Source organism: Oncorhynchus masou, chromosome 23 (genome assembly GCF_036934945.1).
Source record: "Oncorhynchus masou masou isolate Uvic2021 chromosome 23, UVic_Omas_1.1, whole genome shotgun sequence".
Taxonomy (NCBI): Eukaryota; Metazoa; Chordata; class Actinopteri; order Salmoniformes; family Salmonidae; genus Oncorhynchus; species Oncorhynchus masou.
Window position 1 is genome coordinate 21,560,952 of NC_088234.1, and position 10,073 is coordinate 21,571,024.

Genomic DNA, 10,073 nt, shown 5'->3' on the forward strand with positions numbered 1-10,073 from the left:
CGTGTATGTGACCAATAAAAATATATCTATTTAATTTTATTTGGGTCTTCCTTTCCTGTAGCGGTCCTCATAAGAGTCAGTTTTCATCATAACGCTTGATGGTTTTTGCGACTGCACTTGAAGAAACTTTCAAAGCTCTTCAAATTTTCCGGATTGACTGACCTTCATTTCTTAAAGTAATGATGGACTATGGTTTCTCTTTGTTTCTCTTTCCACAAATTAACTTTTAGCAAGGCACACCTGTTAATTGAAATGCATTCCAGGTGACTACCTCATGAAACTGGTTGAGAGAATGCCAAGAGTGTGCAAAGCTGTCATCAAGGCAAAGGGTGGCCATTTAAAAAATCTCAAATATAAAATATATTTGGATTTGTTTAATACTTTTTTGGTTAATAGTTTTAATGTCTTGACTATTACTCTACAATATAGAAAATAGTAAAAATAAAGAAAAACCCTGGAATGAGTAGGTGTGTCCAAATTTAAAAAATTCTCTCACTGTAAACAAACGCTTTGGCCGATTTAAAACATGTTTTCAGATTTGTCCATCACTGAGCTCAGAGAACAAATGTACTAAAGTCAATTATACATTTCCGTTATGGACATGAACGGGATATGTAGATTGGTATTGGGCCGGATATAACAAAAATGAGATTGAAAAGTGGTGGAATTGCCCTTTAACTGTTGTCTGTGTGTCATCATCGGTTTTAATTTCCCGAAGAACTTCATCACATCCTCCAGTCATAAAACACAAACCTTGTATTGTCTTCACACCCCATTTGTTTGCCATTGGCAAGAATTCAGGCCTGTTAACGCAAGAACAGAACGATGGGGTTTCCCGAGTGGCGCAGTGGTCCAAGGCACGAGTCCAGGTTCTGTTGCAGCCGGCCGTGACCCGGGAGACCCATGGTGCGGCGCCCAATTGGCCCAGCGTCGTCCGGGTTAGGAGAGGGTTTGGCCGGCAGGCGACTCCACTACCGGCTGGCTTCTGGGGTAAGTGGGCATTGTGTCAAGAAGAAGTGTGGCTTGGTTGGGTTGTGTTTCAGAGGACACACGGCTCTCAACCTTCGCCTCTCCCGAGTCCGTACGGGAGTTGCAGTGATGAGACAAGACTGTAACTACCAAATGGATACCATGAAATTGGGGAGAAAAAGGGGTCAAATAAAAAAAAAAAGTAAAAGAAAAAAAAAGAAAAAAAGAAAGATGGGGCAGCAGGTCTGTCAAGTGCATTGGGCCAGTAACCGAAAGGTGAAAAATCTGCTGATGTGCACTTAATAACCTGAACAGGCTCTGGATAAGAGTTTCTGGTAAATGATTTAAATGTAGATACAGAAGATCTCGCATCACTCACCTATTGAAAGCAAACTCCTAAGATCAGCCACAACAACAGTTTCTATGTTGCATGTATGCATGTTTGTTTGTTTTCTATTCCTATCTTTTTTATTTATTTATCATGCAATTCACAGTTCAATTGAAGGAATTCAAGTTGAATTTGAAACATCTGGAAGTGGCAGAAAATAAGGATCCATTCTTGAATTAAAGAGATCATTAGTTAAAGTTGTATCTCCTATTTTTCATCCTCCTGTAACGTTGAATCTTAGAAATAGAGTAGGCCATTATACAGAAATTATGAAAAAGTATTTAATATTTCTAATGGTAAAATAATGTACTTCCAGTCCATGTGAAAATATTGAACAATGGATGTCAATGCATCCATAACACCTGACTTATTTAGAGGTGAAAACTCGGCTCGGCTTTGTTTCGGATACAGCTACACAGTAACTATAAACTGAGTTGATACAGCCACTGCTCAAACTCCGCCCACTTTCATTTCAGAGCAGGATCGGGAGAATTGTAAGATCCTTCTTTCTTAGCACAACAAACAGCTGTTTTCCACGTTTCGGTTTTGTTGGATCCTTGGTTTTCTCCATCCGTTTTAACTGAACAGCGCAACATCTGTTGAGAACTTTATTTTGGATAGAATTCGGTCGAAACGGGACTGACAGGTCTTGACAGAGATCACTCGCATAGGTTGATACAATGTACAAATGCTGGGGAGTTTTCGTCTTGTACTATTTCGTTTCATTCGTAGCTACACAGCCTGAAACAGGTAATATCATATTTTTAGACTGTTTTTTTTAAATACCATGGTCGTAGGATATCTGGTCGTATCGTTTGATATGTTCAGTTTATTTCTTTATTAAACTTGGTTTGGCACTCAGGAAGGTTTCTGTTAATAACGTCAGAGTGACAAGTTGCGCAAATATTTTCACCACAAAATTTGTCCATACTTGCAAGTGCATACCGAGGTGATCTAGAGTGAACAGATTACTGTGTAATAAATTAGGCAGATACACGTAGTGTCTTTAATTAAAATGGGAATGCTATACCGTTGACCACATTTAAAATTCCCAAATGCGGGACATTGGCTGGACAGTGTAGCTTACATTATATATTTGTTTTGGGGGCATTTAGATCTTCTGGCAATTCAATTACTGTTTCGTGAGACAATTAGAGCAGATGGTGTTAACTATATAGCCTTACTGTATTTTGTTTCAATCAAAGCACATTCTGCCTTGGAGCCTACATTCGCGCGCTGTTGAGTTTTGGCAACATGAGAGTTACTGTTGTTGGACTATTCAGCTAACCTTCCTAAAATCCCATAAGAACTGGTGTGGTGTTTTTGATATAATAGTAACGTTATACTATGCTATTATAGGCATATTTGTTTATGTTATGTATGATGCTAATTAATCATTATGTGATTTTCCAAGACATTGATTCAGCTTTGATCTAATTTGATCAAAATAGCACCACTGTGAGAAGTGACGCTCTGGCGCTACACTGAACGAGTTAACTTAAGCGCACCAGCCACGCCTAGCCTATTCATTTTTCTCGCGAATTTCTTTTTAGGACAGCCTGGGAATATTTGGCCAAATAAACATTTCTGGTTGGTCTCAGGGAATGTAAATCAGTTAGGAAGGGAGACTTTTAAAACGGGACTGTGAAGTAGCCTCAAATATGTTGAATGAGCAACTAATGAGCATGGAGACTGGAGTGCCTCACACGTTTGACGAAATGACCATATATCTTTCAGTCTAATAGGGCTATTTACTTACTTTTGTAGCTCTTCGTCAGAAGCAGGCGTTTTGTAAGTAGTGAGGCCTAACTGTCATCTACGAGTTTAGCTGGAATTTTGCGCGAAACGATTTCAGAAACGTGATTGGTTGAAGATAGTCTTATGACATTGGCCTGCGCTGCACAGAATATCAGATCTCAACAACGAACCTCTTAAGGATCGACCCCTTTTTTCAATTTTCGTCTAAAATGATATACCCAAATCTAACTGCCTGTAGCTCAGGCCCTGAAGCAAGGATATGCATATTATTGGTACCATTTGAAAGAAAACACTTTGAAGTTTGTGGACATGTGAAATGAATATAAGAGAATATAACACAATAGATCTGGTAAAAGATAATTCAAAGAAAAAAAAACATTTTTGTATTTTTTTATACCATCATCTTTGAAATGCAAGAAAAAGGCCATAATGTATTATTCCAACCCAGGTGCAATTTAGATTTTGGCCACTAGATGGCAGCCGTGGATGTGCAAAGTTTTAGTCTGATCCAATGAACCATTGTATTTCTGTTAAAAATGTATCAAAACTGCCCAAATGTACAAAAACTGCATTGTTGGTTTAGGGCTTGTAAGTAAGCATTTCACGGTAAGGTCTACACATGTTGTAGTCAGCGCATGTGACAATTAACATTTGATTTGATTTACAACCCCTTTATACCCCTGTATGTATCCCACTTAACCCTTGAGCATGACCATAAAAAGAGTTGTTATTGTTTTTCCTTTAGAGCTCCCATCACCAAGAAATGTGACTTTCTCTTGGACGAACGAGTTCTGCTGGGAGCTTTCATGGAGTCTACTGGAGAATGTTGATAGTCAGAGATGTAAATACCATATCAATATGTCATGGATAGGCCAGGTGAGGAAAACGTTACAGGCCGTCCTAGCTGTCATCGGTCAACCGAATAGAGTTGTCTGTTGAACATGATTGACTGTCTGCCCACTGTTTTCCAATGGGTTGTAGGCCTACAGATGTGCAGTAATATAAACACTTCCTCGTACTGCCGGCAGTACTTGTATTCTGGCACTAGATCAAGTTAAAAAGCTAATGTTATACTTTACTTTGGATTATTATTTTTTTAGATTAGATTACATTTATTGTCCTCTGAAGCCAAAATATTTTTTCACAGACTCATAGTGAACATTTCCATAAAACACTAAACCAACAACCCATCATCACCCAGACTAAGGATTCATCCCAACTGGCACTCTGTGCTCTATATACTGCACTACTTTTGATCAGAGCTCTATGGGCACATTAAACATTGGTAGATAGCCCCTTATTCCTGTTAAGTTCCTAAATTCATTCCCTCTGTAATATCTTTAATTCTTCTCCTCACAGAAGAACTTAAACAGGACGAAGACGGAAACACGGTTAGAGGAGTGTTTTCCTCTGATGGGAGGTGTGCATTTCTTCATACAAACTCAGTGTAACAGGACACAGATGAGTCAAACTGTAGTTCACACCATCCCTGCCCCCACAGGTTGGTTATCAACAACATAATGTTCTCCTAAACAACTCTGTCACTCTCTATTGGTTGTTTTTCCAAATCAGATTAAACCTAGTATTGGAAACAACACAATTTTTAAGGAGGATCTCCATAAACATACTTTTTAGGCCAGTACTAGACAATCTCTGTCTAGGGAACTGGCCATATACAGTATACTACAGGGTTAATGTCATTCACTTGGGTGTAAATCTCTCTCTCTCACTCTCTACCCTCTCGCTCTTTCGCTCTCTCCTATAACAGAATTGGTGACGAACTTCAAATGTTTTCTCTACACGTCTAAGGCCATGAACTGCAGCTGGCTCCTAGCCAATCAGGTCCCAGAAGACCTCCAGCTTTACTACGGGTGAGAACAATTCTACTTCCTGCTTCTCCACCACTCACGGTCCAGTACAAGGCTAACTGTGGAAGAGTGTTTATATTCAACAAAATATAGATGAAGAGTTACAAAGATAGTCTTTGTTTAGCTGGTTTTTCAGTTGTTATATCTATGACCCAATGTTTTTCCTGATTGGGTCATGTGGTTAGGAAATATTTAGGACCGTAACTATGACAACACCTATACAATCTCAGTCCCGTCATTTCAGATTTTTCAGGTTAAAAAATATGAGTATGGTATCGGAATGCAATGAGTACTTGTACAACGGCAATCAGAGGACAGGGTGTCATCTGAGAGGAGACTTCCAAATGCGGATCTTCTTCCAGGTCAATGGGACTCTCAACGGTTCATCGGTACGGAATACCTTCGAGGTGAATCCTCATATCCATGGTAAGACTAAAACTACTCTATTTTCACTCTTCAGGCTAAATCTGAGGCTGAAATCTAAATAATAAATAGTCTGAGTCATCATAGTTTCCTTATTATTTAATAAACATCATCGTAATCACGTTGCATCAACATCCCGTGGCGATTTGGCTTAATTTGCATCTAATTTTCATCATTGTATACAGTTTTTCTCTCAAAGGTTGCTTTATTATCTCTTTCCCTGTCTATGCTTCCTGCAGTGCAGCCTATACCTCTTGAATTGAAGATCACAGAGGAAGGGAGCAACCTCAATATTAGCTGGATTTCACCAGACATAGGACATTCACACTGTTGGAAGTACATCATCAACTATACCAGATGTAAAATGCCTGAGGTAAGGAAAGAGAAGTGTGGGCAATGATTCTGTATGGGCAGTGAATCTGCCATTGTTTCGTTTTAGTACTTGTCTGCAAAAATTGTATTGTCTTTTACAACCAGCCACTGTATAAAGTACAATTTTATTTATCAACTTTGTTGTCTTGAATTACAGTATGTAGGTTTAGTAGAGTAAAAGCACTCAAATGTCTGTTGCTGTAATGTCGTTCCAGAGTAAGTCCTTAGAAGACAAGACTTGGATCATGGTGAACTATGACCCTCACTGTCAGTATCGTGTTCGCATTAAACCCATCTTTTTACAATGGTGTGGTATGGGAGAGGGTGACTGGACTGAGGAGGAAATATATGGTATGGTTTCCCCGTTCTTTCTTTCTTCTTGGGCCATCCTCTCATAATTATAAGCTAAATAAAATGGAGCTGGTATAAACCAATTGTATTTGTCACATGCGCCGAATACAACAGGTGTAGGGAGACCTTACAATGAAATGCTTACTTACAAACCCTTAACCAATAATGCAGTTTTAAGAAAAAATATGTTCAGTAAAAAATGTAAGAGTAAAAATTATTATTATTATTTTAAAGTTAATTAAAGAGCAGCAGTAAAATAACAATAGCGAGGCTATATACAGGGGGTACCTGTGCAGAGTTAATGTGGAGGCTATATACAGGGGGTACCGGTGCAGAGTTAATGTGGAGGCTATATACAGGGGGTACCGGTGCAGAGTTAATGTTCCGGTTAGTCGAGGTAATTGAGGTAATATGTACATGTAGGTAGAGTTAAAGTGATTATGCATAGATAATAAACAGAGAGTAGCAGCAGCGTAAAAGAGAGGGGGGGCAATGCAAATAGTCTGGGAGGCCATTTTATTAGCTGTTAAGAAGTCTTTTGGACCTAGATTTAGCGCCCCAGTAGCTCTTGCCGTGCGGTAGCAGAGAGAACAGTCTATGACTAAGGTGGCTGGAGTCTTTGACCATTTTTGGGGCCTTCCTCTGATACCACCTGGTATAGAGGTCCTGGATAGCAGGAACCTTGACCCCCATATGTACTGGGCCATATGCACTACCCTCTGTAGTGCCTTGCGATCGGAGGCCAAGCAGTTACCATACCAGGCAGTGATGCAACCAGTTATGCTCTCGATGGTGCAGCTGTAGAACTTTTTTGAGGATCTGAGGACCCATGCAAAATATTTTCAGTCTCCTGAGGGGGAATAGGCTTTGTCATGCCCGCTTCACGACTGTCTTGGTGTGTTTAGACCATGATAGTTTGTTGTTGATGTGGACAACAAGGAACTTGAATCTCTCAACCTGCTCCACTACAGCCCTGCCGATGAGAATGGGGGAGTGCTCGATCCTCCTTTTCCTGTAGTCCACAATCCTTGCCTTTGTCTTGATCACGTTGAGGGAGAGGTTGTTGTCTAGGCACCACATGGCCAGGTCTCTGACCTCCTCCCTATAGGTTGTCTCATCGTTATCGGTGATCAGACCTACCACTGTTGTGGCATCTGCAAACTTAATGATGGTGTTGTAGTCATGCCTGGCCATGCAGTCTTAAGTGAACAGGGAGTACAGGAGGGGACTGAGCACACACCCCTGAGGGGCCCCCATAGTCACTTTAACCATACCTACATGTACATACTACCTCAATAAGCCTGACTAAACAGTGTCTGTATATAGCCTTGCTAGTCTTATTTTCAAATGTCTTTTTACTGTTGTTTTATTTCTTTACTTACCTACACACACACACACATACCTTTTTTTCCGCACTCTTGGTGGGAGCCTGTAAGTATGCATTTCACTGTAAGGTCTACACGTGTTGTATTCGGCACACGTGACAAATAAACTTTGATTTGATTTGACATACACAATCCATGTCTCAATTGTCTCAAGGCTTAAACATCTTTATTTAAGCTGTCTCCTCCCATTCATGTACACTGACTGAAGTGGATTTAACATCTTATTAGCCAGTTATATGTAAACCTCTATCCTGACGTTGTTTGTTTGTTTGTTTAGGTAAAGATGGGAATCGGGATTGGCACCTGCATGTTGCAGCCGTCTTCATTTCAGTCATGGCGGTTATAGTTTCCATCCTGGTTTGTTTTTGTATAAGGAAGTGAGTACACATCGATCTATACACGTCTGAATTCACTCCACAAAATATAGGATACTGCGATCTCTGAATAGTGATGAATATATTGTAGGTCCTTTTTTAGATATTATACCAAATGACTGTGTCTTCTGCCTATAGACACAAGGACAAGATCCTCCCCAAAGTTCCCAAGCCAACCAACCTCATCGGTGATATGTTCAACAACAACAATGAGATGAGCATTAATGAGAACCTCTACATCCCAGCACAAGAGGAAGTAGACTGTAAGATCACCCTAGTACAATACCCTCTTCCTCAGCAGCCAGAGTCGTGAGAAACAACATGAATATACAGTGAACCTGTGGACAAGCTGGTAGTGGCCCAGCAGACTGGGAGGACCTCAGTGTTTTAACCTTGTGTGGTGGTGGCTTTTTGACTCAACATGGGATACTTTGAGAATTAACAACAGTAACTGGGATCCCCGGACTGTCCCAGGACCACTCTTCACATTTCCTGAATTTGTTTTTAATGACAAGACCTGGGAAACTACAACATTTCCCGCCACTGTTGCACTAATGCAATTCCACAAAATACACATGCGCAGCAGCAAATTAGCTAAAAGTAAAATGGCACATTATCCAAACAGGTAAGCTTTTACCTTAGCTTATTTACTTCACACAAAGTCTCCATAAATTCAAAGCACTCACATACTTGACACTGCCTGACTGCACACGAGAAACAAATGCAATTTACAGTTATCATCAGAACTCAAAATTCGATCCCTGTCCGACCCGAGCCTGGTGAGATGAAGTCGGAGCCCAGGCCTAGTCCGACATCACAGAAATAAAATAGCCCGAATGCGAAAAAAGCAAGATTTCTGGAAAACGGTAGGATATGTTGATTTAAACTGGTGTTGAGAACAAAATGGCGGAGGTGGGCGGTCGCGGAGTGAGGAGACGAGGAAACGGACATTGGGCCAGAAAAAGCACAGAGAGAGGATAACTCACCTTATTATGATCATCTGAATGAAGAAAATATTGTAAAAAGGTATTCTAATGCAATTGAAGGCATGTATCAAATTCATGCTTATACTGAAACTCCCAAAGTCATATCCAACCGTTATACTAATTTAAAGCAATAGTTGTGTGTGGTCACGTAGATTATAATTTCAGCACCATTCTCACCGGGGCAGTGCCATCATGCTGCTTTGAGACAAGCTAAGGGGACTCGTCTAGATAAATCAATGTCACATTTTTGTTTTCCCTGAATCTCCATTTGGATATTTGGTAACCATTAGACTATGTTGTAGTGTGCTAATGATCATCTTTTTTTCTCTCTATTTTGCTCTATTTTGCTCTTCACTTGCGTAGTAGTTTGTCCTACTCCCAACCAAAAACCTGTGACATATCTGATAATCAATCAATGTGATTTTGTTTCACTGAATCTCTGTCTGTATATTTGGTTAATTGCTCTCTGGCTGTACAAGTGGAAATGGTAGCTCATTTATTCATTTGCTCTTCTATCACTGACCAGAAACATTTAGCATGCAATAATTTAGCCCAAATCAAATGTATTATTTATTTATTGACTCACTAGCCTTTATATAAAGGCTATTTTCCTATTGTCCCAATCCCACTGAAACCCAAAATCCTTCATTGTAATCCATAGGTTGCTTTATCAGAGCACGGCTCGCCTATGCATGTCAAAATACAGCTAGAACATTTCCCCCGCCTCTCTGCACTGTCTCGTATTGCTGCCCTAATGAGAGCTTCAATAGAGCTTCAATATCAATGAGAGCTTCAATATCAATAAAGATATCAATAAAGATGTGCTCATTAAACTTTGACTTGGGAGTCCTTAGTGGTAATTTCCACGACAATACCTTAATATTTAAACCTTTTCCTCTCTTCATCTCCCTGTTTTTCATGAGCTGATCTGCTGTCTGTAAAATCAACTTGATTTTTCCCAATTATCACTCAATCAAATGTATTTATAAAGCCCCTTTAACATCACCAGATGTCACAAAGTGCTTATACAGAAACCCAGCCTAAAATCCCGAACACCAAGCAATGCAGATGTAGAAGTACAGTGGATAGGAAAAATCCCTAGAAAGGCAGGAACCTAGGAAGAAACCTAGAGAGGAACCAGGCCAGCACCTCAGGAGCAAATGTCAGTTGGCTTTTCATAGCCGAGCATTTAGAGGTCG

At 40.0% G+C, this 10,073-nt stretch overlaps 1 protein-coding gene across 3 annotated transcripts; it reads left to right on the plus strand.

Moving 5' to 3' along the window:
- Positions 1 to 1,805: 1,805 nt before the first annotated feature.
- Positions 1,806 to 9,713, plus strand: LOC135510563 (cytokine receptor common subunit gamma-like). Of its 3 annotated transcripts, none has more exons than XM_064931576.1 (9): positions 1,806 to 2,107; positions 3,861 to 3,991; positions 4,475 to 4,616; positions 4,884 to 4,986; positions 5,228 to 5,409; positions 5,646 to 5,779; positions 5,994 to 6,129; positions 7,792 to 7,891; positions 8,027 to 9,713. In XM_064931576.1, the coding sequence occupies exons 1-9, from the start codon at positions 2,038 to 2,040 to the stop codon at positions 8,199 to 8,201; spliced, it is 1,173 nt and encodes a 390-aa protein (XP_064787648.1). In that variant the 5' UTR covers positions 1,806 to 2,037; the 3' UTR covers positions 8,202 to 9,713. The 3 variants fall into 3 exon arrangements, with proteins under 3 accessions (XP_064787648.1, XP_064787649.1, XP_064787650.1); XM_064931577.1 differs by having other exon boundaries at positions 4,475 to 4,535; XM_064931578.1 differs by lacking the exon at positions 1,806 to 2,107 and having other exon boundaries at positions 3,865 to 3,956.
- Positions 9,714 to 10,073: the final 360 nt, after the last annotated feature.

Excerpts from the sequence above, each read along its gene's own strand:
- LOC135510563 (XM_064931576.1), top strand. The coding sequence starts at position 2,038 with ATGTACAAATGCTGGGGAGTTTTCGTCTTGTACTATTTCGTTTCATTC. Across the intron at positions 4,987-5,227 it reads GACCTCCAGCTTTACTACGG|ATTTTTCAGGTTAAAAAATA; the intron begins GTGAGAACAATT and ends CCGTCATTTCAG. Across the intron at positions 5,410-5,645 it reads GGTGAATCCTCATATCCATG|TGCAGCCTATACCTCTTGAA; the intron begins GTAAGACTAAAA and ends TGCTTCCTGCAG.